Here is a 27085-nt window from a genome sequence, read left to right on the forward strand (position 1 = left end):
CAGAATTAGGGACTGAAGGTTCTAATTGCACGTAGAAACAGTAAAAGTGCTGCGCAGGCCCAATCGCACTCAATGCAGGGCTTGCAGCTGCTATTCACAACCTTTGCTGGAACAAGAGCAGATCGTCAGCGAGTCCTGTGAGGGTTCCTGCCCTGGGCCTTTTCACCTACTGCGTCCTCCATAGCCTCAGCCTCCAAACGTCTAGTTGTTAACTTCACATCACAGAGATTTTAGCGGGCACTTTGTAGTGCCCCATCTGAGAGATCTGAGAACTCCTGGTCACCAAGGACTTGTGTTTAAGACTATTTCTCATGATAAGGTGGCGCTGCTTTTACAATGTGATGTGGTCTGTTGGATGCTTGGTGGTCTGCTGTCTCAGTGCACTCACACTAAAGCTTTTCAGGACTGTACTGAAGCAGGCAGGAAGCTTCTCAGAGACTGGATTAGCGATCTGTGACTTCTTTGTCCTTAGGAACAACTTTGAGTACACCCTGGAAGCTTCAAAGTCGCTTCGGCAGAAGCCGGGAGACAGCACCATGACGTACCTGAACAAAGGCCAGTTCTATCCTGTCACCTTAAAGGAGGTGAGCAGCAACGAAGGCATCCACCACCCCATCAGCAAAGTCCGCGTAAGTGCCGCTCCTGCTCCTCTTGTCTAAGAAGCACCTCAGAGGTCCCCGGGTCCTGAGAGCTCCAGGGCCGAGGCAGCTCTGAGCATAGGCTGCGGTGCAGCCTCAAGTGGGAACCGTAAGAGCTAGTAAGGTGCATCTGGAGACGCTGCCGGCCCTGTCTTCACTGTAGCGCTCTCGTCCTCAGAGTGTGATCATGGTGGTGTTTGCTGAAGACAAAAGCAGAGAGGATCAGCTGAGGCACTGGAAGTACTGGCACTCCCGGCAGCACACCGCCAAACAAAGGTGCATTGACATCGGTGAGTCCCAGGCGCCGCTCGTTCCCAGAGGTGCAAGCACCGTGCTCTCCAAATCCAGTTATTTTTGGCAGTGACGAGCTTCCTGCTGAAAACATTTGAATTTTTTTGCCAGCCACTGATGTGTTCCAAGCACTGTGCTGGGCCTCCTGGAACCAGGCTCTGGCCTTGCTTCCCTCATAGGGGCCTGTGCCCGGCAGCGCTTTCCACGTAATGCCGAGGCCAGGAGTGCTAGCCAGCTCACACAGGAGTTAGCCATGTTAACCCTGCAGTCTGCACTTGGTTTGCGGTGCTGGGGACTGAACCCGGGGCCTGATGCGTGCACGCCCTCTACCACTGAGCCACACCCTGCCCAGTCTGAAGGGTACTGTCTTTAAAAGGTGCTGGTCACTATTTGGAGGTGATAATTCAGAGAGGAACCAACTAAGTAAAAGGAAATCCCACTGGTGCGCAATTTCCTAACGGGCTTCCTTAGCTATGTGCTGACGCTGATCTCATGTCTGCAAATAACCCTGATCCCCACCTGGAGCGCACACATTGTGTTTCCTGAAATCACTGTACAAATCCTTTAATTTGCCTGGTGTATAATTTCCTCCTGAAACCATGATTTACATCATAATGGCTCTTAAATTTAGTGTTACTTTTTTTAGTGTACTTTTGTTAGTGTACTGGGGGTGGAACCCAGAGGCTTTCTACTTCCAGGTTATACTCCCAGACCTATTTTACATTTTATTTGGAAACAGTGTCTAAGTTGTTGAGAGCCTCACTACGTAGCTGAGGCTGCTTTGAACCCGTGCGATCTTCCTGTCTCAGCCTCCCAAGCGCGGGGATTACAAGCGTGCGCCACCACGCCCGGCTTTAGTGTTACTTCTTCTTTACCTTTGTAATGCGCCTGTTCTCTTTTCAGAAAAATTAGAACTGAGTTCTAGTCTTGATTCCACAGACTAGTTTTGTGACATCAGGACTGTTATTTAAACCTTTTTTACTTAAATTTCCTAATTTTTACATAATGAGAATAAATTATGTATAAACCTTCCTCTATTACAGAAGTTCTGTGATTCTTCTTCATTTTTTGAACTTCTTTCAACCCAACAAAATGTTCATTTAAAGTATGCAGAAGTAGTCAGGCGCGGTGGCCCAGGCTTTTAACCCCATCACTTGGGAAGCTGAGACAGGCAGGTCACAGGTGCGTGGCCAGCTTCAGCAATTGTGAGGCCCTCTGAACTTAGTGAGAGCCTATTTCAAAATAAAGAATAAAATAGGACTGAGGGTGTAGCGCGCGCACGCGTGCAATGATGCAGAGGTGATAACCTGGAAAACTAAATGTTTCTTTGTGCCTTGATCTCATGTTGAAACTAAAAATAATGAACTTCTTTTTCTTGTTTACCATCTTATGTAGCTGATTATAAAGAAAGCTTCAATACCATCAGTAACATTGAGGAGATTGCCTACAATGCCATTTCCTTCACCTGGGACATTAACGATGAAGCCAAGGTAGGTCATCAGGTCTGGGGTGCTGACATCTCCAGCTGAGGCATGGGAAGAGCTCAGTGATGTGACAGCAGACCATTTTCTGCAGTGTTACATGGTTTCCATTCCCAGATGTATGAGACTCTCCTCTTACCCTCCCTTCCTCCAGAACAAGATTGTTTGTGTTGCACACTAACCTGCAGAGCCCCGCGTGTGAGAGCCGGGGCTGAGCCATGCTCCACCCTCATCTGCCTGGCCCTCAGTCCAGCCCCTCACTCACTGGGCTCTGCTCCCCACTTGCTGGCCAAGCTCATCCCTGCCCGCCCTCCATCCTGGGAGGTGGGAGACCAGCGCCTAGCACCCCGGGGCTGCGCAGTCCTCGAGAAGGACTGCACATGCTGTCAAAGCAGTGCTCCTTTCTTTTTCTTTTTTTTTTTTTTGCTGGTACTGGGGTTCCTGGAAACCCTTCTATCCCTGGGTTACACTTCCAGACCTATTTTACATTTATTTGGAAACAGGGTCTCTTAAGCCAGCAAGGCTGGCTTTGAAACATTGTGATCCTCCTGTCTCCGCCTCCCATGCCCAGGGATTACACGCATGCGCCACCACGCCCGGCCAAAGCCGTGCTCCTTTCACATCAGTGCCTTGTAACTAGAACCCGCTGCAAGGAGCTTTCTGTCTTGGCCGTTTACAGCTGAAAATTGTGTCCAACTTACAGTTATTTGGACAATGGGAGCTCTTTGTGCCCTTTCTTAGAGTACCCTTTAAGGAAAATTTAGGCCGGGTGTGGTGGCACACGCTTGTAATCCTAGCATTTCGGAGGCTGAGACAGGAGGATCATGGTTCGTGGACAGCCTCAGCTACTATTTAGTGAGCTCCTCTGCAACCCAGTGAGACCCTGTTTCAAATTAAAGAAAGAATAAAAAATAGGGGGTGTAGCTTGGAGGTAGAGTGCTCCTGGGTTCCATCCCTAGTACCGCAAAAAAAAAAAAAAAAGAAAAATTGAGCACATTTTCATGTAATTTCTGCCCTTCTTACTGCATTCTTCCCTTTTATTATACTCTATCTTATTACTGTCTTTTTGAGTCTTGGTATTTCTTTCTCTATTTGGATTACTTTAAAAATTGGTAGCTAAGCCCAAATGGCACATGCCTGTAATCCCAGAATTTGGGAGTCTGAGACAGGAGGATCACAGGTTCAGACCAGCCTCAGCAACTTAAAAGAGACCCTATTTCAAAATAAAAAGGCACGCATGGTAGCACACACTTATAACCCCAGTACTTGGGATGCCGAGGCAGGAGGATCGCACATTTGTTGCCAGCCTCAGTAACTTAAGCCCTCCACAATTTAGTGAGACTCCATTTCAAAATAAAAAGTAAATAAGATAGGGCTGGGATATAGCTCAAAGATAGAATATTCCTGTCTTCAATCCTCAGTACCACAAAAATAAATAAATAAATAAATAAAATAGGACCGAAGGTGTATCTCAGAGGTAGAGTGCCCCTGGGTTCTGTCTCTAGTACCAAAAAGAAAAAGAAAAAGGAAGCTCTAGAAACGTGCTTTTTTGTTTGTTTGTTTGTTTGTTTGTTTGGTAGTTTTTGAAATAAGATTGACCTCTAGTTTTTATTATGTTAGGAATACTTTTTTCTCACACCCAGTACAAATGATCTTCTGTCCTTCTTTGATTTCTCTTTTCTATTCTTCTTCCTCTTTATTCAGTAAGAGTTTAGTAGATGATGTAATGGCAGTGAGCACACTAGAGGCTGAGCATTAGAGTTTCAGTAGATACTGCCTCAGCTGCTTTTAAAATCAAATGATGGAGCCGGGCGTGGCGCTGCATGTCTTGGATCCCAGTGATTCAGGAGACCCAGGCAAGAGGATTACAAGTTTGAGCCAGCCTCAGCAATTTAGCAAGACCCTGTCTCAAAATAAAAAATGTTAAAAGGGCTGATGAGGTAGCTGAGTGCCCCTGGGTTCAATCCCCAGTTCTGAAGGGGGTGGGGGTGGGGTTGTTTGGAGCTATGTTAAGTTTGATTGTAATTTCTTTCTTACTTGGGTTTCACGTCTAAGCAAGAGCGGGTCTTTAAGCTCGGCTGACTCACTGCATGGAGCTTTTCCTGCTGCCCCTTGGTGGAGTACAGGTGTCATCAGGCTGTCCATGCAGAGCTGAGCACTGGATCAACCATGTGACTTACTGTGGGGGGTCCTGGGGGAAGGTAAACTCACCTCTTCCTAAAATTGTTGGTAGGGTTATTTGAAATGAAATGTGGTGGCGCAGGGCTGCTGAGAAGAACGCATGAGGAGAGGTGGCCCGTGCCCTCAGGGCGCCTCTGTTCCCAAGGCCACCTGGAGAAGTGCTTCCTGTCTGCCATCACGACTGACTGAGAAAGTGTGGGGCAGGCGGCAAAGAACACCAGGGCCAAGTTCATTTTTCTAATTTAGGTGTGACCTTGGGTCAGTCCCTGCATTCTCTGGCTCAGTTTTTCCCCTTTGCCACTCAAGAAGAATCAGGAGGCTGTATGGCCAGCTCATCTCTCTGTTGGGCGTTGCTGGGATTAATAAGCAGAGTTGTCAGAGCCTTGGCGATCTTGGCTAGGAGGGCCTGCGTGTGGGCAAGGCACTCTGATGTGTCACTCTCTATAGAGTGAGGAAAGCCCGGAGCACAGGTAGCAACCGTGGCCCGTCTACTCGATGGCCTCCAGAGAACCCACTGGGCTGAGGGTCCTGAGCCCAGGTGCTGTGACGGACAGGCCAATCCCTCCTCTCCCTCCCAGCCCAGCTCTGGGGCAAGGTTTCAGCCTTCGCCCTCTGAAGGGTGCTGGGCCACTTCTTAATGAGGCTGCTTCCTTTGAAGTCTATGTCAGGCATCAGCTTCAAGCCTGTGTTGGAATTCAGTGTCTGCATATTTTGCTTTCCCTGCCCAAGCTGATATTTTCTGCTTTTATACTTACAGTAATTAGTGCCTCAGGGCAGCCAGGGTGAGCAGGCATACATGCAGAATCCTGTATTGTTGGTGTGTTTCAGAAAATATCTACTTCCTTTGCCCACTTTCTTGTTCCCACTTCGGATATGCCGATTCCTAATTCCAGTTTCCTCTCCCCACATGCATAAGGGTGGTTGAGGCTGTGCGCACCCCCTCACCCTTTTTAATGACACCCTTTTGGTCATGGCAGAGTAAGTGACCCAATAATGACTTTTTGGGGGGATATTGGGGATCAAACCCAGGGGCATTCTACCTCTGAACTTCACCCACAGCCTGATTCTATTTTTTATTTTGAAATAGTTTAAATTACTAAGGCTGGCTGAAAATCTGTGATCTTCCAGTCTCAACCTCCCAAGTACTGGGATTACAGGTGTGGGCCACCGTGCCCAGCCTGTGTGGCTTCTGAATCTCACTACTTCTGCCTCTCACTTGGAGAAGGTGAAATGTGACTGCCTTGGCTTCTGTTCCACTTGGGGAAGCACATTCTGTTAGGCCTCACCCTGCCCCAGGCCTGCCCTCCTCATCTTCGTAAGCATATACTTGCTGGTACCATGGAAAAGTTAAGACGAAAGTCATTCATTTGCCAATGGTAGGGGAAGAAGTTGCTTTTAAAGCCGAAATGCCTTTAAAACTGACCCCCGGAATGCTGATTTATCCACCTTGCAGACCCTTTTCGTTCATTTTGCTGCCTTCCCCCAAATTAGAGAGGTTCATGTGGGTAGCCAGGAGTCTTCTGATGACTAAGAAATCTCTGGACAAGTGGCAGTTCAGACACTGACCTTTCACAGGGAAGTAACACAGTCAGATTTCTTCCTCTGTACAGCTTGGACCAGCTGTTTGAGGTAAGTTAGGCAGGGAGACATGGCAGTTACCATTTTGAACAGCAAAAGATGGCACTCCAGGGAAGTGCTGAGGCTGAGAATATGCGTGGCAGACTGGAGGGCACTGGTCATCTGGAGGAGCGAGGATCAGGAGGTGCAGAGGGTGTTTACAGCCAGGGCTGGGGACACGAGCGGAGCTATGCCGACAGTCTCCATCCAGCAGGCTGCAGGTGAGGCCTGTGCCAGCTCCAGGCTCCCATTCCACTCTGACACTGGTATAGTACTTCAGGTCGGTTGTGGCATAAGTGGGCCTTTGTAGAGTAGCCTGAAATCCTAAATAAGTACCATGATTTCTAAGGTGAACCATATATATCACTTTATAAATGAACTTTGAGAAAGTAGTTTGTATTTCCTAAACCAAGTGGTAATTACAGATAGTCTATACATCCTGGCCAGAAGTTAGTTTTGATTTGGGTTGTAAACCTTACAAGTTTACAACAGCATTGAGATTTGGTTAGTGATATGAAATAAGGGCCTCTCAGAACCTGGAGATCTAAAATAAACAGAGGAAAGAGAAGTCAGGGAAAGAGAACTAACTTCTTTGAGTGCCTGTTACATGTCACTGTGCTCGTTAAGTGAGGTCCCGTGCCCAGGTGCACAGCCTGCTCAGCACCCGTAAAACAGCACTCACCGTCCATGTGGCCAGTGTTTGCTGCTTGTTGTCAAAAGCAAAGCCTCTGAGGAAGTGGAATCCAGGTCCTGAAGTGGGTAGGAAGTCTCGAAGGGCGTTAAACGTGTAAGAGTTCATTTTATATATATATTTTTTCAGTACTGGGGATGGAACCCAGAGGTATTGTACCTCCGAGCTACCCCCCCCACCCCCCGGGCCTATTTTTAGTCTTTTTTTTTTTTCTTTTCTTGAAACTGGTCTCACTGAGTTGCGAAGTGCCTTGCTGAGTAGCTGAGGCTGTCCACAAACCGCAATCCTCTGGTCTCTGCCTCCCGAATGCTGGGATTACAAGAGTGTGCCACCACGCCAGGTTCATATAGGCTAATACAAGCACTTTTAGCAGGAGAGCACTTTTACTACTAAGAAATAAGTCTACATTGGACAAATGGCGTTTAACTACAGATGAGAGGAAATTATAAACCAAAAAGCAGCCTCACACTGGGCAGCCAGCTAGCTCCCGGGGAGCCCTGTGGAAGGGCCATCTGGGGCTCAGACACATCTCTGCTCACAGCCAACCAGGCAGCGTGCAAAGGGAGACGGGCACACTTCAGAGCACAGCTCAAGATTTTGTCTCCATGTAGATATGAGCCTCATGAATATTAAGCCACTTTTTAAGGATACAGTGAACCCTAGGACATACAATACCTAACCAATATGTTTTATCTAGAGGTGACATCTAAATTCTTACACCAGATGGTGGATAATATTGCAGATTTCATTTAAAAAATATTAACAAGGAAGAGCTCGCTGTCTGACGTGTGCAGGCTTCTGCTGGAGTGAGTGGTGTCCGAGACAGAGTTAGCTGGAGTCAGGTTTGTTCTGGCGTCCTGTGTGGTCCATGGCTTAGATGCCTGACACTCGGCTTTTGTCCAGCGGGGCTGCCGTAGGGCCTGCAGTGCTCTTCGTGAGTCTCTGTCACGGCTGCAGCAGGAGGTGCCCTCTCCGTCTCAGCTTGGGACCAGCTGCCTACAGACTGATGGAACTATGTCTTCTGCTGGTGTGACTCTGTCCGTGGGTGTGACAGAGACAGTTGATCCTAGTTCAGAGCCTTCCATTTCTTGCCTTCTCTGTGGGGCCTTGGCCCGAGGGAAAGGAGAAAGGGGCAGTCAGAGGGAGGGCAAAATAGCAGCATCCTGTTCCCTGGAAGAAAACCTGTCAGAGAAGGAGGCGGAGCTCTGAGAAGGAGCTCAGTCATTCAGAAGGGTTGTCTTGAGAGCCAAACACTTTATGACATGGGAAGGCTCATGTTACGAAGACAGAGGATTAAAACAGCTTGGAGCCCTCCTCCAGCACCACAAGCTTCCCCGTGAGGCGCCTGCATTCCGATGGAGCCTGGTGGCCTTCTCGTCTGTCTCCCTGTCTCAGCAAAAGCGTGCAGAGTTCCCCAGGAGGGATTACCAGGGCTCGCACAGTGCCTTCTGTAAGGCAGGGCTGTGACCACTCGGGAACTTGAACTTAAGACGTGTGTGTGTGCTTGTGGGATGCAGGTTTATGAGTTTAATAACAGTTTGTTGTTTTGTCTAAGCGTAATATTTGGAATTCATTGTGAGAGTAATTTTTAATTTGTTTGGACTGAACATATTGCTTGCATTTATAGGGATTCCATTCTGGTGAAGCATCAATCAAGTGTGCCATTAAGACAAGGTGTTGCCGTGTTTGGTTGCATTAGCAGGGACAGGTTTGGTTGGTTTCACAGCTTTAAGTTCCAGCGTGAACGGGAGGTGGAGGGAGGAGAGGTGAGTCAGATGCGGACTTGCAGTTGCAGTGAAGTGAAGGCAGGAGGTCTGAACCCAGGAGTATGCCCCTGGCCCATGCCCTGGCCAAGTGGAGAAGGAAGTCAGGGGCACTGTTACTTTTAAAAGGAAGGATAAGAGACTCATAGAGTCTAGGCAGATCACAAAGTGTAGGACTTTCTTTTTTGCAGTTTGAAAACATATTTTTTAAAGTAAAAAGAAAACAATGTGTGCCAGAAAATAGTCATATTCCTTTATGGGGAAGTAGGAGTCTTTAGAGTTGTAGCTTGGTCAGCATTAGAATAATAAAGTTTTCTTGGTTGGAAATTTGTGTGAGTTCTTCTAGTTAGCTGATATGCAATAAATATTCCACTTGGCAATTGGAAATTTTGCTTCACAGCAACTGTTCTTGGTATGAGTGTGAGGATGGCTCCCTTGAAGCTTTTCCTTTCTTTTTCTTTGAGCTAGATCTGTTGGACTTTGCTCAGAAGCATTTCAGGAGTATCTTCTAGTGTCTAAGCAAGAGGTTCCATCCAGATGTAAAATAAAATGGGGTGAATCATGGCAGAGCTTTAGAATCCACAGGTAACAAAGGCGTGTATTTATTATGGCACTTGCCCGAGGGTAGGGGCCAAGCGTAAGATGTCTCTGATTGGACAGGGGAGTCACTTGGCAGCTGAAGAAAGCTTTGGCTTGGTAGTGAAACCTGCATCTTGTGAAACAGGCTTCAAGCACCGTGTTTGTTTAGCCACCATTTGTGCTGTCAGTGAATTGGTTTTTCATTCTCTTGGGGAGGGAAGGGGCAGATTTCCCCTTCCTCCACCCTCCACTCTCAGGAGACAATAAGCTCCTCTGTAAACCTCCTTTGACAGCTTCTCACCTTAACCCTCCTGCTTCTCATCCTTCCTGGAAATTTCATCTATGAACGCTCTCTGTCATTTCAACAGTTTTGCTGCTTATAAACAAAAGCAGAGAGCTGTTACTGTGACCTGTCACTTTGGCGGTAACCAAAGTTACCCAGAGTAGAGATTTCAGAACAGTATGTGGCCGCTCTTCTACATGCAGGGCCCCGGTTCTTTAGAATAGAGTGAATTCTCTACACTAATTTGCAGACCTTGGCATTTTTGTGGTATTTAGAGGAAATGCCATCTTGTTAGAGCTTTTGCCTGCCCCAGCTCCTCTGTGACCGCTGCATACCTGTCCTGCTCTGTGCCCAGTGAGGCCGGAATGTGGCCTGTGTTTGCTTGTGGCACACCTGCATCCAGGTCGGCGGGTTTCAGAGCACATGTTCTACTTCTTTGGGGCAACAGGTGCCCAAGTGTGGCACCTGCCAGGTGTCCCGAAGTTCACCAGGCCCCGCGCATGGGCTGTGGCCGGGGAAGAGCAGCTCGGGCACTTCCAGGCTCTTCGCCATCTCTCTACCTCCGTGACTTTTTCCCTGGCCCTTTGTCTGCAGAAACTAAGAGGCCGTGTGGGCGTGGGCACTGTGGGAAGGCAGCCGCCCCGCAGGCTGCTGACTCGGCCCTTGTTTTCCTTCAGGGCAACGCCCCGCGCAGCGCAGCGTGGGAAGAGTGCAGGTTGGTGCTTTTCTCCCCCCACGTCCCTGTCCTCCTGCCTTCTTCCCGCCAACCCCTTCTCTTTTTTTCTTGATGGTCATTTGATAGCCTGAGAAGTAAGCCGGGTGCCAGCCGCGGCTGAACCCTTTGGTCCACGGCGCTAGCATTCTGTAGTGCGATATTCCAGTCACCGCCCACCGCCAGGGGAGCGAGGAGGTGTGACTCAAAGGAGTGGTGAGACTGGCTGCGCTCAGAGCCCGAGATGTGGAGTCGTGGGAGGGAGAGCAGCACCCTCCTGTGGGACCCAGAGAATGGGGTTGTTTGTTTTGGTTGGGCAGGGCGGGGCTGTGGATTATGATTAAGTGTCTGCCGTGTAATGCCCAATAAATGTTCCTGGCTAATTAGACCTCAGCCAAGAATCGGGTCTTGATTTCTTAGATTCAGCTCTTTCCCACTCACTGGCTTCAGTTCACAGTTCTAACTCCGTGTAAATCTGTTAGAAATGTGGCAGCTGTGCGCTCTTTAATCACTGTGGGGTGAAGGCTGCGCTGACCTCACTTTGGATTCGGGTTCTCAGAAGGTTCTCACCTATGAAGAGCTGCTTGCTGCCATCTTTTAGACTGGCGTGGAGAATAAATTAGAATGTATTCTAGGTTTCTGCTTTTGATTGGGCCGACCAGTTACATTCTAGTTCTAGGAATGGCATTGTGGATATTTCATCTGTATTTGACTAAGTTGGAATTTTTTTTTTTTTTTTTTTTTTTTTTTTTTTTTGCGGGTCTAGGGATGGAACCCAGGGGCATTCAACCTCCGAGCTGCACCCCCTGCCCTATTTTTTATTCTTTAGTTTGAAACCGGGTCTCACTGAGTTGCAGAGGGCCTCACTAAGTAGCTGCGGCTGTCCGCAAACCGTGATCCTCAGGTCTCAGCCTCCCGAATGCTGGGATGACAAGCGTGCGCCACCACGCCCGGCCTAAGTTGGATTTTAATGAGAATGAGTTAAAGTGATGGAGACTGCTTAGGCTTTTGGGACTGTCCAGGAGGGCTCAGCTGCGTCTTGTGGAACCACGTGGTCATCAGCATAGTCCCATGACGTCACTTGAGGCAAGTAGGAAGTTTGTCACAGATTAGCTGCTTGCTTTTAAAAACAGGATCTTATGTCATGCCTAAGGATCAAATGGCCTTTGTTCGGCTATTTGGGGTCACTTTCCCTTAGTTTTCTGCCTTTGACAAAGTTTTCCTGTAGGTTCTTCTCCTCTGTGTGTTCTCCCTGTGGCAGCGTGGTTTCTAGAAAAGGGAGTCAGGAGACCCGGGTGCTGCGGGGGCTTTGTTATCTGTTTACTGTGCGTGTCTTTGGAGCCGGAGCCTCGGCCACTGTTTGACCCTGTCTGTCTCAAGTGAAAGATGAAGGTGGGTGTGGTGGAACACGCCTGTAATTCCAGTACTTGGGGGGCTGAGACAGGAGGATCGCAGGTTTAAGACTAGTCACAGCAACTTAAAGAGACCCTTTTCCAAAACAAAAAATACAGTAGGGCTTGGGTGAAGCTCAAAGATAGAATGCTCCTGGTTTTCATCTCCAGTACCACATTAAAAACAAAAAAAAATGATGGCGAGAGACGGGGATCACGGAGCGTGGTGCTTATGGGAAGAGCAGATAGTGAGGACAGTTGCGTTTTTACAGCACAGTCGGCTTTCCTTTCCCCTTTCTCCCTCCAAAGCTGCTCTTGTAACCTTTGCCAGGCACAAATTGGTGCTGCCGCACGTAAGACGGCGTCTGCTCAGCGCTCCGTCTTCTGTGAGTCTACTCTGCCATCGGAGTGGAGAGTCCTGTTGTGAAGAGCCAGCTCACAGCTGCATGCTCAGAAACTCATTCATTGCGCTTCCCTGCGCAGGTGCCGGAAGGGCTGGGAACGCGGTCAGGGCGAAGCCCGGCCCAGGCGATTGCTCTCCGTATAACGGGACATGTCTTCGTGAGGTTAAAAGCACACTCTCAGGAGTCTCAGGGAAAAGGTGCTTTCAGCTACAAGACTCTCACAGCAGGCTTTGGTGGAACTGCAGAATGTTTTTACAAAGGATGTTTGATTTTTTTTCTTTTCTCATGTTTTTCCCCATCAAGTGGCTCTTGTGAATTTATTTATTTAATTATTTATTTATGTGTGTGGGTCTGGGGATGGAACCCAGGGCATTTGACTCCGAGCCACACCCCTGCCCTATTTTTGATTCTTTATTTTGAAACCGGGTCTCACTAAGCTGCGGAGGGCCTCACTAAGTAGCTGAGGCTGTCCGCGAACCGCGATCCTCCAGTCTCAGCCTCCCAAATGCTGGGATTACAAGCGTGCGCCACCAGGCCCAGAGGCTTTTGTGAATTTAGATAGGAAAGAGACTGAACAACACTCAGTCTGTAGAGGGGCTTTGACACACCGGGCACCCGTTGAGGTGGGAAGAAACAGTCACGCTTGTGCTCTGCAGCCTCAGGCCACCCTGGAACTAGGGGAGCTGTAGACGTGCCCCGTCTGTAAATGCAACATGCAGCTACAAAGGGAAACTGACATTTAGCCATTAAATAAAAACTGCAGTTTTTTAACAGAAAGACGGTCACCAGAGATAACATTTGGAAGTGTAGAATCCAATATACACAATAGGGAACTATGCTCAGCCTATGATGTAGATCTGTCTCCCCAGCACTTACCTATGTAACTCAGTACATGTCATACTCTTTTCAAAGTAATTTTCAGGATATAATAGTGAAATTTTAATTATTCATTCAACAGATACTTATTTAATGTCCAGTATGTGCAAAAAAATGCCTGGCATCCTGGATTCTATAAAAATGACCCAGAGTTCCAGACATCTTAGAAGAGAGTTTTGAATATGGATAACGTGTGAACTTGGGCAACAAGTTAGCTAACCTCTAAGCCTTGTTTTTCTCATTTGTAAAATGGGGCCAGAATAATTTCAATCTTATCGGTTATTTTTGAGGGTCAAAGAGTCAGGTTCATTATAAGGATGGAATGCTATAGTTCAAATAGCATAGTAGAGCTGGGTGTGGTGATACACGCCTGCAATCCCAGTATTTGTGAGCCTCAGACTAGGATCATAGACTCAAGACCAGCCTCAGCAGATTAGTGAGACTCTTGACAAACTAGTATGACTCTGGTTCAAAACAAAAAATTTAAAAAAGGCTAGGGGCGGAGCTTGAAGGTAGAATACCTTTGCTTTCAGCCTCTAGTACCAATAAGGAGTGAATGAACGGATGAACAAATAAATAAATAAATCATAGTAGCAGGTAGTTTTGTTTGGCAGGAGACTGGGGTTTGGGGTCACGGTTCTGTAAACGTACGTATTGGCCAGGCATTGCCATTGTGCTGTGAGCCTGCAGAGTAAGTAACACAGCACCCAGTTCTCTAACACTCAAGGTTTAGACGGGGAGGAGGCTGCCACTCTGGCAAGTCCGGCCCTGGTAAACGCAGAGTAGACCGTCACGTGGGGCGGGAGTCAGGGCAGGTCCTTGGTGGTACGCAGAGGCCGCAGGAGCTAGCCCAGTTCAGAGCCTGGGGTGCAGCCACAGACTCGCTGTGTGTGAATGGAGAACTGCAGGCCCGAGGCAGGCAGCGGGTCAGGGCAGGAGGCAGGGGCCATGGGGGACAGCAGGAAGGTTCTCTGTGGCCTCCTGAGGTGCTTGGATTCCCCCGTGAGTGGGCTCGTCTCCAACGCTGTGGCCTGTGGACCAACGATCTAGGGCTGGAAGCTCTTTAAGGATTTTAATGTCTTACTTTCAATTCAGTTAAAGGACATGTTCAAATCTGAGGGTATTCTGGATGCCACCAGAGCCTCCTCGGGCTGCAGGTGGCCTCAGCTGTTTTGATGCTCGGGCCTCAGTTTAGTGGGAGGCCTAGGGTACTGTGAGCACCTGCAGTTTTAATCATTTGTATACAGTGGTGTTGCTTAAACTGGCATCTGGATATGTTTTTAGGGGTTAAGCAGTTTTTCACCTTTTTTAAAGGATATGTATTGCCAGGCTTGGCGGCATGTGCTTTTAATCCCAGCACTTGGGAGGCTGAGACAGGTTTGAGTGTTTATTTATTTGGGGGGCACTGCTATGTATGTTTAACATTTGTGAGGATTTGAAGCTTATTAAAATAAGATTTGGAGATAATATGTTGATATTTGTATGCCAGTGGATTTTGTGTCTCATTAGTGTTTGACTCAGTCCATTTAGTAATAATACAAAATATATACTAAACACTGGAAGAAAAATTCAGAACAACACGTCCCTGCGCTCAGGGGCCTTAGGATGCTTACTGACCAGACTCTGACAAGTGGCATTAACTGAGTTACACAGGTGCATGCTGGTCCCTGCCCACCTTGACTCAGGGGGTAAACTTCTGTTCACAGTCCATAGAGAAGGGGCTGTTTCTTGGGAGAAGCTCCTGTCTCGCAGGGGGTGGAGGAGGGGAGAGTCTCTTAATCCAGCTGGGCACAGGGTAAGGGGCATGTGAACAGAGGGCCATGGGCACCGCCGAGGACGTGGGTTCCTATGGGTGCAGGGGCTCGCCCAGAGGTACATCAGTCTTTATCAGTAAGGGAAATGTCAGTGGCGGGAAAGGACCCGGAACATAGAGATGCCCATGAAGGGGAATGAAGCTAGAGTGGAGTTTGGAGCTGGTCGAGGGGCCATGCATGTGGATCCTTGCTTGAGACTGCAGAGAGCTGTGCCCATCCCCTGGGCACGGGGCACCTCCACTCTGCTGAGCAGACCACATTGTTACTCCGTGTAGTCTGAGTATTAGATCCCTTTAAAGATCACTTTAAAGAGAAACCACATCCGAACTGTGGTTTGGATAAAGGTGGTTTCATAATGTTCTTAGTCTAAAAGTTTGTATTTTGAAAAATCTTTATTCTACTTGTTTGAGCAAACCTATTAAAGCCATAAATAAATCATTTTTAACGCCGGGCGTGGTAGCGCATGCTTACAATCCCCGCGCTTGGGAGGTGGAGACAGGAGGATCGCGCAGGTTCAAAGCCAGCCGTGCTGGCTTAAGAGACCCTGTTTCCAAATTTTAAAAAAATGTAAAAATAGGTCTGGGAGTGCAGCCCGGAGGTAGAAGGGCTTCCAGAACTCGTCTTACCATCCTTGTTTGTTTGTTGCAGAACTAGGGCTGGAACCCAGGGGCATTCTACCTCCGAGCTACACCTCAGCTCTATTTTTCATTATTTTATTTTAAAACAAGGTCTCACTCAGTTGTGAAGGGCCTCATTAGGCAGCTGAGGCTGGCAGAGAACCTGCGATCCTCCTGTCCGCCTCCGGAAAGGGACAGCCTTTTGCTAACTCCGGGGAACTGTCCTGAGCTAGTGCACTAACCTCATCCTTCAGTTCCTGACCCAGCTGCTCACACATCTTACAGCGTGGAGCTGATGAGCTCCAGGCGTTTGGTTAGTGCTTCCTTTTCTGCAAAGTAGGTGAGTGAAAAATATTTCTACAATTTCTCTCCCACTAATTTAATTTACTTTCTAAAGTTCATATATCTATCTAGACAGTCAGCAAGTTTTACTAGAATTGTGCTTTGGTTTGTGCTGATAAAGCCCAGAAAGAAGGCAAGCCGGGGGCTTGTTGCTTCCTCGTTCCCCACGGGCGGGGACCCCAGGGGCTCCTGTGCTTTGAGTAGCCTGTTTCTTGCCTCCCTCCACCCCTCCCTGAAGACTGGCCCGGGGCGGCCCAGGGAGCCGCTGTGTGAGGCTGCCGCCCGCCCGCCGTGCTTCCTGGGAAAACTATTATCCATTCGTTCAGGATCCATGTCTGTCTTGTGTTTTGTGCTTGGGAGCATTTGCAATAAGAAAAAGTCTACACCAGTCAATCCTTCAGTAACGTATATCACTTTATTGTGTTTTCTTCCTCTCATTTTTAAACAAAATTGTTTTGCAAACAAAATTTAAATCTTTTGAAATACCTAAGTACATGAATTCTCAGACAAGAATGAGGAACTGCCCTAGAAAAATGGACTAGATGTTTAAAAAGAATCTTGCAGAACATCTTTGGCCTGTTTGGTGCTTTGTTTTTGTGGTTAGGCTTTTCTCTTCTAATAATTTTGGGTGGGATTGTTGTTGCTCATCTATTTTTTTTTTTTTTTTTTTTTTGGTGGTACTGGGGTTCCTGGAAACCCTTCTACCTCCTCCCAGACCTATTTTTATACTTTTTTATTTGGAAACAGGGTCTCCTAAGCCACCGCGTGCGGCTGGCTTCGAACCTGTGCGATCCTCCTGTCTCTGCCTCCCAAGCGCGGGGATTACAAGCGTGCGCCACCATGCCTGGCCCGTTGCTCATCTTTTGAGATTAATGTTCTGACTACTTAAAAACATCATACTTTTCCTCAAAATGAGTAGCAGGAAAGTATGAAAACAGAAAAGGTCATCTTTTAGGGTTCCACTTTAGAGGTCTGTTTTTTTTTTTTTTTTTTTTTTTTGCGGGCTTGGGGATGGAACCCAGGGGCATTTGACCTCTGAGCTACAGCCTCTGCCCTATTTTTTATTCTTTATTTTGAAACAGGGTCTCACTAAGTTGCAGAGGGCCTCACTAGATAGCTGAGGCTGTCTGCGAACCGTGATCCTCCTCCGGTCTCAGCCTCCCGAATGCTGGGATTGCAAGCGTGTGCCACCACACCTGGCTTGTTGTTCTTTTTTTTGCGGGTCTAGGGATGGAACCCAGGGGCATTTGACCTCCGAACTACACCCACTGCCCTATTTTTTATTCTTTATTTTGAAACAGGGTCTCACTAAGTTGCAGAGGGTCTCACTAAGTAGAAGCTGAGGCTGTCTGTGAACTGTGATCCTCCTGTCTCAGCCTCCCGAATGCTGGGATTACAAGCGTGCGCCACCACGCTCGGCTAGGTCTGCATTATTCTAAAGAAGGAAAGCTGTGTATCCTTCTGCCTTTTCTCAGATTCAGAAGTCACCCGTGTGTTTCACTCCCACTGGAGGTTACAGGGAATCCGCAGGCGTGCGTGATCACCTCCGCCTTGGCAGGAGATCTTGGAGTTCTTCCTGTACTTGCATCAACAGGGAGGTCTGTCCGCCTGGTGCGGGTGGTCTCCACATTTGCTTTATTCAAATTTGGGTGGCTTGGCCCATTGCTCTTTCAGGCTTAGAACCCACCTGGAGTTATAACAGAGCCCCCCCCCCCGCCGCCTGTCCCCTGCTTCCTCAGGACCCCCTGGGGGGCTCTGGCTCCCGATTCTGCAGTGACCCTCTCGCCTGTCTTGGGTGCTGCTGACTAAAGATGGCCACCTTCTTACCTGTACCGATTCCCAAAAGCCCAGCACCTCCCTTAGCATCTGCCAGGTCCTCTCCACAAGTGTGTCAAGAGTTGATAGACACTGTGTGGCACCATGGGGGACGTGTTGGTGAGAAGTACACTCTGTCTTGTGAGGAAGCCACTTAGGTTCAAAGTGGAAATACTGAATTATGTAGGAGGAAATATGCCCCTCCCTGTTTACCGCGTTATGATGATAGCGGGTAAGTCAGTGTCCAAGCCCTGGAGAGTGGTTTGGATCAGCGGTCTGCCAGCCACCACTCACGGGCCCAGGCCGGCCAGCTGCATTTTATAGATAAAGTTTTATTGAAATGCCACCACATCCGTTTGCTCACTTATTGTCTGTGGCTGTTTTGACACTGTATGCTGACATCAGTACTGTTGGGCCCTTTACAGAAAAAGTCAGCCAACTCCTGGCTTAGATAAGTACGTGAAATGTATTTTATATGTCTGTATTGCGTTTATTCTTGGCCACATTCATTTCCTACTCCATATGCATTCTCTCCTTTAATTAATAACAAATGTGCCAAGAAGCACAGGACATGTCCCAGGTGCCACGCCCTCCTCCCTCCCTCCCTCCCTCCCTCCCTCTCTCTCAGGTCCTCCTCACTAGGTTACTAAGGCTGGCCTCAAACCTGCAGTCCTCCTCTCTCAGCTTCCCAAGTACCGGGATTCCAGCCATGCGCCACTGTGTCTGGCTGGCTTATCTGTTTCTAGTGATTAAATGGCTATTTTTATTTGATGAAACTCTGCCTCTGTAAAATTGTTTTTTAATTTTAAAAAACCTGCATGTAAAATTATCTGAGTTCCTTAAGGAAGGGAAACCATGTACTGAGACTTGTTTTAAGAATCTGAACTTTGGAGCCAAAGGAGACCTTTTTTGGATCCAGGTGTCTCTATAAAGGAGAAATCCCAGTATAGTGGAGGGTTTTGTCCTGCTGACCACTTCCTGCCCGGGAGCACCAGGAAGGTAGTCCCGAGCCACCTCTGGGCCAGGCGGTCCGCGCCTCCAGCGTGCAGCCAGGCGTCCCTGGGTCTCGGAGGCCCCCAGGCTCCCGCGTGGTCAGGCCGTGGAGGTCTCTTTGCTGTGTGCGGCATGCTCTGGAGAGCCTGTCAGCCCCACCAGCTGACTTCCTGGCTCTTGGGGTCTAGGTGGGACAGAGAATGGACATATCCATCAAATTTCCAGGACACGTTGTGTGAGAATCTTTATTTTCCACAAATTGTTACTCTGATGATTTCAAACGCCCACCCTACATGGTACCTTTAAATAATAAGATTGTAGAACGTTGATTGCTAAATGTATCACACAGTAATTTCATCTCCAGTAAATACAGAGTGGGTAGAGGATTCATCCTCATTTGGTGTGAACACACCATCACATGAGTCTGGAGTTGGAGGCAACCTGGATCCTCTGGACAGGCGAGGACCCCTGCCCAGAGTCACAGCACTAGTTATTGGCAGAGCTGGGGCCAAACTTTTGGCTTCTTCAGACCAAAGCTGCTTCTTTTGAGCAAATTGCCTCTGCCTTCTGCTAGAAAATAAATGCACAGGGCCTCCCTCTCCCCTTGCCAGTCTTTAGTCAAGGAGGCCTGGACCTGGCACGGCGTCCCCCTGCCCACCCGTGTGTCTGTGCCTTCACCCTGCTCTGTGAGGCCCAGGAGCCCCAACCCAGTCTTCCCTTCAGGGGTCTTCGGGCCACTGTCCTTCCCTGCCCGGCATGCTTCTCTTTCACACTTTGCCCCTGTGTATTGGTATGTTTGTGTATTTATTGAGACAGAGTGACATGAGGTAAGTGTTCTTTGATAGATTTAGAGAACTGCCCAGTTTGGAAAGATTTTTATAACTAGGTTAAAAAAATGTGTATAAGAAATTGTAAGTGATCATTTTATTTATTTTCTATGTTTTACAGTACTGGGGATGGAACTCAGGGGCATTCTACTTTGGAGCTGCACCCCCTCAGCCCTATTTTTTTGCTCTTTATTTTGAAACCGGGTCTCAATGAGTTGCAAAGGGTTTAAGTAGCTGAGACTGTCCGCAAACCACGATCCTCTGGTCTCAGCCTCCTGAGTGCTGGGATGACAAGCGTGCGCCACCACGCCCGGCTGTGAGTGATCATTTTAAATGTGTGCATTAAGGTGAGGCCCTCAAAGCTCCACGTTTCTCCTGATCCTGAGTTGAATAGAAACTTGAAACTGGGCCTGGGAAGCGAGGGGAGGTCAGGTTGGGGCTGGATTACCATGAAATCCTCTTGTCAAGGGAATGGCACTTTGGGTCAGACTTACTGGGATTGTGGAGGTAAAGTGACTCCCAGGCAGCGTTTTTGAGTCGGAAATTGAGCCACATGGCCTAGGATGACAGAGAGTTTAGATTTTCCACTTGGTTGTAAAATGAAATGTCTGGTGGTTTGGTAGTTTATGTGTCCTAAGTTTACATGGACTTTCTTCTTTCCATACTGTGGATTGGGCCCTTTTTACTTTTTATTTTCAGACAGGGTCTCACTAAATTGACCAGGCTGGCCTTGAAATGGCCATCCTCCTGCCTCAAGCCTCCCAAGTAGCTGGGATTACAAGAGTGCACCTCTCTACCTGGCCTCCCTCCCCCTCCCTTCCTCCAGAGTGTGTTCCATAGACTCTCCCCTCACCTCTGATTTGTAGATTTATGGATCGAATATGAGTATTTTTTTAAATATAAGAAAAGATGTCAAAGCACAAAATTAAAGTTTGCTTTTATACTTGAAATAAGTGAAAAGAAAAATCCTAGGAGGCAGGAGATGGTAGTGCTGGGGAAGGCATGTGCTGGCGTTGAGAAGGGAAGCCCAGAATGTGGTGCCGGCCCACTCAGTACTTAGTGTTCCAGCATCACTTCAGAGTGACCCTTCATCCCGGGATTAGTCTGGGGAAAGGGTCCGTTAGTGAGAGAGATTGCAGGTTGAGGAGGGAGAAGCAGCCCAGACATAAACCCCAGATCCTTCGCTTCCCACCCGGGACAGCTTTGTCTGGCGGGAGGGCAGCGCCCTCTCCCTGGCACAGGGACAGAGCAGGGCCGTGGCTGAAGGCCGGCGGGCTGGACATCGGGGAGTGGCCTGGCCGCTGCTCCTGGTCAGAGGTCAGATGGACGGGAGCTGTGTGTGGCAGTGGAGCCAGGCTTCAGCAGGGGGCGCTGTGGTGTTGCTGGACGAGACGGCTCTGGGTAGGGAGGCTGCGGAATCACGCAGTCCCAATCTTCCTAGCGTGGTCTGGTCTTTTACTGCTCAGAAACTGTAAGTAGAGAGGTAAACCCTCTGTCCATGTCTTGGTGCTGTCTGGAGAGCCTGCGTGTAATCGCGGCGCAGGTTTTGTTTCTGTCCTTTTCCTTCCCACTCCCATTCCCTTTTAGTGTTCTCATAGTCCTTCTCTCCCTTTCATGATGTAAGTGCGTTCCTGGTGTGTTGCACAGCTGGCGGCACCGGTGATGCTCTTGGCTTTTGAGGCAGCGGACTGTCTGGAGTTTTTTTGTTTGTTTGTTTGTTTGTTTTTTGTTTTGTTTTTTTTGTACTGGGGTTCCTGGAAGCCCTTCTACCTATTTTTTTTTAATATTTTTTATTTGGAAACAGGGTCTCTTAAGCTAGAGAGGCTGGCTCCGAACCAGCACTATCCTCCTGTCTCCGCCTCCCAAGAGCAGGGATTACAAGCGTGCGCGCCACCACGCCTGGCCTGTCTGGAGCTTTGCCGGCTTGAGGTGTCCTGTTTTAAAAGCTATGATTCCAGTGGTCTCCACTATGTGGCGCTCATGCATTAGGAATAATGTCTATTACCAGTTAATGATCCTTGAAAGCACTCTGACCCTGTGTAGACAGGCTAAAATCCAGGGCAAGACAGTAAGAGGAGACCCATTGTATTCATTTGTACTGCAGAGCTTCACTTGGCTTCACTAAGCAGCAGCCTCCAGAGCCTTGATAATATGTCTCTATTTGCTTTAACTTTTGAGAAAATTTACGAAAGCTGAACATATCTTAACCGATTGGGCGTGCAAAATAGGAAGGTAGAGCTGGGCATGATGGCACACACTTATAATCCCAGAGCTTGGGAGGCTGAGACAGGAGGATTGTACAGGTTCGAAGCCAGCTTCAGCAGCTTAGAGACCCTGTTTCCAAATAAAATATAAAATAGGTCTGGAAGTGTAGCCTAGAGGTAGAAGGCCACTGGATTTCGTCCCCAGTGCCACACACAAAAAAGAGAGAGGTAGGAAAAGGTATGTCATTCTTTTTCTTTGTGAAAAACCCAATCCCAGCTGGAAAGATTTCCTCCCTCTGAGTGCACAGCAGGGGAGCGCGCCAGCTGCTGCAGTGAAGGACCCTAATGCTAGGAACGCGTGGTCCCCGGAAGCAGCCTCCACGACCGGTCCCTGTGGCTCAGAGTTGCCGTGGTGCTAGAGAAGAGAGCCGACTAGTGAGACCACATGACGGCCTCCAGGCCTGCTGCCTGCCATGCCTTCGCCAGAGTAGTTTTATGCCAGATAAATGGAGCCTGGCTCCATTGCTCAGAGAATCGAGTTTATCTTTACTGTCACAGACGCAGACCCACCAGCACATCTTCCTGGATGATTCCTCTGGGATATTTCTTTCTTTTCTTTTCTTTTTTTTCAGTACTGGGGATGGAACCCAGGGGCATTTTACCTCCAAGCTGTATCCCCAGGCCTATTTTTTATTCTCTATTTTGAAACAGGGTCTCAGGGAGTTGCAAAGGGCCTCACTAAGTAGCTGAGGCTGGCCGTGAACCTCGATCCTACCAAATGCTGGGATTACAAGCTTGCACATCCCTGCCCAGAACCTCTGGGATATTTCGACCACATCTTTGTGAAACCTTAAATAAAGAATACATACTTTATGATCATTAATTAGCCTGTTGTGATCATTAAGTTTTTGTGTGTAAACAGACTCTTGGCGTAGTTTTTACCTGGGTATGTAAAAGTAAGCACACAAATTACATTTATTTATTTACTTATTTATTTGGGGGAGGGGTTACCAGAAATTGAACCTTGAGGCATTCTACTGCCCAGCTACACCCCTAGTGATTTTTTTATCTGTCTTGCTAGGTTGCTGAGGGTGTCACCACTTTGCTGAGGCTGCCCTCAAACTGACCTTCCTGTCCGGGATTGCAGGCATGTGCCGCCACTCCTGGCTTCACATTACATTTAAATAATGAGAGATCTTTGAGCTGATAGTCACCACCCAGAAAAAGATATGGAAATCACTAGAGATTATAAATTATTCTCAGAGTACTGAGACCAGTAAGAATAAACTGGAAAAAATGAAAACATTTTAGTGTAGACAGGCAGATCGAGAGAAAACCTCACTGGAATTTTGTAATCATAAAAATTATGGATTAGAGGTACTCTGATTCTATACATCCTAATGTTAGGATGTAGCATGCTACAGGTTATCCTACGACGTGACACCATCCAGATTTGGTGTCACATACCTGAAATCCCAGTGCTTGGGAGGCTCAGATAGGAAGATTGTAGGTTCAAGGCTAGTCTCAGAAATTTAGATTCTCAGCAACTTAGCAGGACCCTATTTCAACATAAAAAATAAAATAGGTCTGGGAGGCCGGACATGGTGGTGCATACTTGTAACTCCAGTACTTGAGAGGCTGAGAATGGATCACAGCCAGCCTCAGCAACTTGTGAGGCCCTCCACAACTTAGACTCCTTTTCAAGATAAAAGAATGAAATAGGGCTGGCGTGGAAGTAGAATGCCTCAGGGTTCAATCCCCAGAGTTGCAGTAATAATAATAATAATTAACAACAACAATAATATTAAAACAGATCTGGGAGTGTAGGTCAGAAGGAGAATTCCCCCTGGGTTCAATCCCAGGTACAAAAAAAGAAAAAAGAAAAAGAAAAAAAAGATGTGATGCCAATAGAGCTACAAAACAGCTATCAAGAGAGACGCGTTAGAGTGATTGGCAGGGGAGGTCGTCAGGGCCAGGCTCCTCCTCTGGTCCCAGCGACGCTGCTGAGCTGTCTTGGAGGGAGGCGAGCGGCGCTCCCGTGGCCAGAGGTGGTGTCCAGACGAGCCCTTCGTGGCTGCCTTCACAGGAGAGGCTGCGGTCACACAAGCTGCCGCCGCCGGTGACACGGCCTCTTTCTCTCACAGGTGTTCATCTCCGTGAACTGCTTAAGCACGGACTTCTCCTCTCAGAAGGGCGTGAAGGGGTTGCCACTGAACATTCAGATCGACACCTACAGCTACAACAACCGCAGCAACAAGCCGGTGCACCGGGCTTACTGCCAGATAAAAGTCTTCTGTGACAAGGTGAGAGCCCAGGGCTGGCGGCGGAGCGTCGGAGGGCTGCTCGGGTCACCTGCAGTGTGCATACAGGCTGCTAACATGAGAGGTGTGTGTGTGTGTGTGTGTGTGTGTGTGAGGGCTGCTCGGGTCACCTGCAGTGTGCATACAGGCTGCTAACATGAGAGGGGTGTGTGTGTGTGTGTGTGAGGGCTGCTCGGGTCACCTGCAGTGTGCATACAGGCTGCTAACATGAGAGGGTGTGTGTGTGTGTGTGTGTGTGTGTGTGTGAGGGCTGCTCGGGTCACCTGCAGTGTGCATACAGGCTGCTAACATGAGAGGGGTGTGTGTGTGTGTGTGTGAGGGCTGCTCGGGTCACCTGCAGTGTGCATACAGGCTGCTAACATGAGAGGTGTGTGTGTGTGTGTGTGTGTGTGTGTGTGTGTGTGTGCGCGCGCGCGCGCACGCGCTGGGTGTTGAACCTAGGGGAGTTCTACCTCCGAGGTACACCCCCAGCCCTTCTATTTATTTATTTATTTATTTTTGAAACAGGGTCTCACTAAGTGGCTCACACTGTCCTCTAATGTGATCTTTGTGTGTGGGGGGTGGAGGGGTCTGGGAATGGAATCCAGGGGCATTCGAGCTAGAGCCCCTGCCCTATTTTTATTTCAAGGACTGGGATTGTAGGCGTGAGCCACCACACCCAGCTAAAATGGCCATCTTGAATGAGCAGTTATTGTTTTGGCCTCAAAAAGAAACACTGCAAAAGGAAGGGGAGAAAGCAGGGCGTGGTGGTGCACGCTTGTAATTCCAGCATTCAGGAGGCTGAGACAGGAGGATCACGGTTTGTGGGTAGCCTCAGCTACTTAGGCCCTTTGCAACTCAGTGAGACCCTGTTTCAAAATAAAGAATAAAAACTAGCCAGGCATGGTGGTGCACACTTGTAATCCCCACGCTTGGGAGGCAGAGGCAGGAGGATCATGCTAGTTCGAAGCCAGCCTCGCTGGCTTAAGAGACTCTGTTTCCAAATAAAAATATATAAAAAATAGGTCTGGGAGTGTAGCCTGGAGGTAGAAGGGTTTCCAGGAACCCCAGTACCACCAAAAAAAAAAGAAAAGAATGAAAATAGGGCTGGGGGTGTATAGCTCGGGGGCAGAATGCCCCTGGGTTTCATCCCCAGTACCACACACAGAAAAAGCTAAAATATTAGGTTTGCCAATATACTAGTTGTATACAAAATACAAAAAAGACATGTTGGGCATGTCTGATAGAGACCAAGTGGTAGTCACAGCTGAGTCTAGCCCAGCGTCCCAGCGTCGTATCTGTGGCCTTGGCCGCCCTTTAACTGGCTCACCAGCCCACAGGCCCTTTGGCAGCTCATCAGCCGCCTCAGGACAGCAGCAGAGGGTGAGACTCAGGCTCTGCTCTCCAGCACAGCATCAGGGAGAGAAAGGGCGGGGCCCAAGACAGTCCACAGTCACCTCTTTTCTCTGGTGCAACTTCTTTTTCTCCTGGAGAAGAGATATTGTTTCCAAGTGTGGAGCCAGGGGCAGAGCTGCCATTAACCAGAGGGGATCTGGCAGAGCTGCTGTGCTTGCCGGGGAGAGGCAGCAGTGTTTTTGAGAACTGGGAGCAGCTGCAGAGGGTCTGTGGAACTGATTGAACAAGACTTTGACTGTCCTGTCTGTCCTCAAAAATAATGGCTTTTTTTTTTTCTCCAATTCCTCTCCCTTCACTCCATTAAAAAAAAAAAAAAAAAAAACACTTTCCTCATACTAAGATTGTTAGAAGGTGCCAGGGTAACAAAAATTTGCTGTCCGTGGCCTGGTCTGACACGCTGGCTGTACAAGGTGCAGTGGCTGACCAGGGGCCGCCTGGACTCCATAATCTGCGAAGGACCTGCCATGCTCCTGACAGTGGGCCAGGGTGTAACAGCTTTCTTCCATTGTTAACAAATTACCAGAAACTTAGTGGCATAAAGCAACACAGGTGAACTGGATTACAGGTCAGAAGCCTAACACAGGTCTCACTGAGCCAAAGCAACAAGAGTGCAGACCGCGGCTCCTTCGGGGCCACCTGAGAACCCGGGCCTCTGCCTTCCACCTGCCAGCGCTGGCTGCGTTCCATGGCGCAGCCCCTCCTGTCGCAGCCTGCAACGGCCGCCGCATCCCCCCCCTCATCACGTCACTTCTGACTTTCCTGCCTCCCTCCTCCACCTCCCAGGACCCTTCCACGGTACCTTCCAGGGCGCCCTGAGTTATGGTTTTCTTTGTGAGGCCCTTGAAAATAGCCTTTAGTATTTGTCTCTACCTGCTGGGGTTTGTAATCCTAGAGATCTGCGTGGAGACGGAAGCTGTAGGTACGATCTCCCATTTTCTGTCCTTATAAAGGAGCACCAGTGTCCTCTAATACAGCGGGATGCTGAGGTACATAGAAGCCAGTCCTCTGATCTTTTCAGGTGTTTTCTCCCTGGCCTGGGGAGCCTCCTGTCAGTCACGCACCTGTCCGCGCTTGGTGAGAACTCGGGGTCCTCCTCTCTTAGCCTCCTAAGTACAGGCCCTCTGGAGACCTGTGGGCCTCTCCTCTTTGTACTCGTCTGCCCCTGAGGCAGTAGAGCAGGCTCGGCGCGGGCCGAAGGGCTGCCCTGTTGCTTGCTGTGGGGCAGGGCCTTCGAAATCCTGGTTACATGCATTTGCGTGGTATTTGTTGTTGTTTGGGGGACGAAAGCCATTGCGGTCTGTGTTGCTCCATCTTGGGTGGAAGCAGAAGTCCCTTATCGTTCTTTGTGGATATAACTGATAAATAGGAAGGGAATGCCCCGTTTTGTAATGGCACCTTTTGCGGGGAGTAGAGGTTATCATAAAATGAATTTATTGTTAGACTGTTAGAAGGGCTGTTAGTGATACCGACCAGCTCCACACAGTAATAGCTAGGCGACTAGGGACATGTGGCTGTTTTTCCATCTCAGACTGTATTACATAGGAATTTTTATAAGCAATTTATATGTTTGCCAGTGAATGCTAGTGTATTAGCACCTTCTAGAGTAGCAGAAGGTAGTTGTGTGTGTGTGTGGTACTGGGGATTGAACCCAGGGTCATTCTACCTTCAAGCTACACCCCTACACCCCTAGCCCTATTTTATTCTTTAGTTTGAAATAGGGTCTCACTAAATCGCTGAGGGCCTCACTAAGTAGCTGAAGCTGGCCGCGAACCTGCGATCCTCCTGTCTTAGCCTCCTAAATACTGGGATTACAAATGTGCACCACCACACCCAGCTCAGAAGATAGTTTT

At 48.5% G+C, this 27085-nt stretch overlaps 1 protein-coding gene across 1 annotated transcript in view; it reads left to right on the top strand.

Annotated features, from left to right (window-relative positions):
- Window positions 1–27085, top strand: part of GRHL1 (grainyhead like transcription factor 1) — a gene marked incomplete at both ends in the record, with an annotated part of 48379 nt that overhangs the window by 12044 nt on the left and 9250 nt on the right. Inside the window, 4 exon segments of the mRNA XM_080711577.1 lie at window positions 473–629; window positions 817–928; window positions 2325–2419; window positions 23664–23822. Coding sequence (XP_080567703.1) covers window positions 473–629; window positions 817–928; window positions 2325–2419; window positions 23664–23822 — 523 coding nt within the window.

Source organism: Muscardinus avellanarius, assembly GCF_963383645.1.
Source record: "Muscardinus avellanarius genome assembly, chromosome: 15".
Classification (NCBI taxonomy): Eukaryota; Metazoa; Chordata; class Mammalia; order Rodentia; family Gliridae; genus Muscardinus; species Muscardinus avellanarius.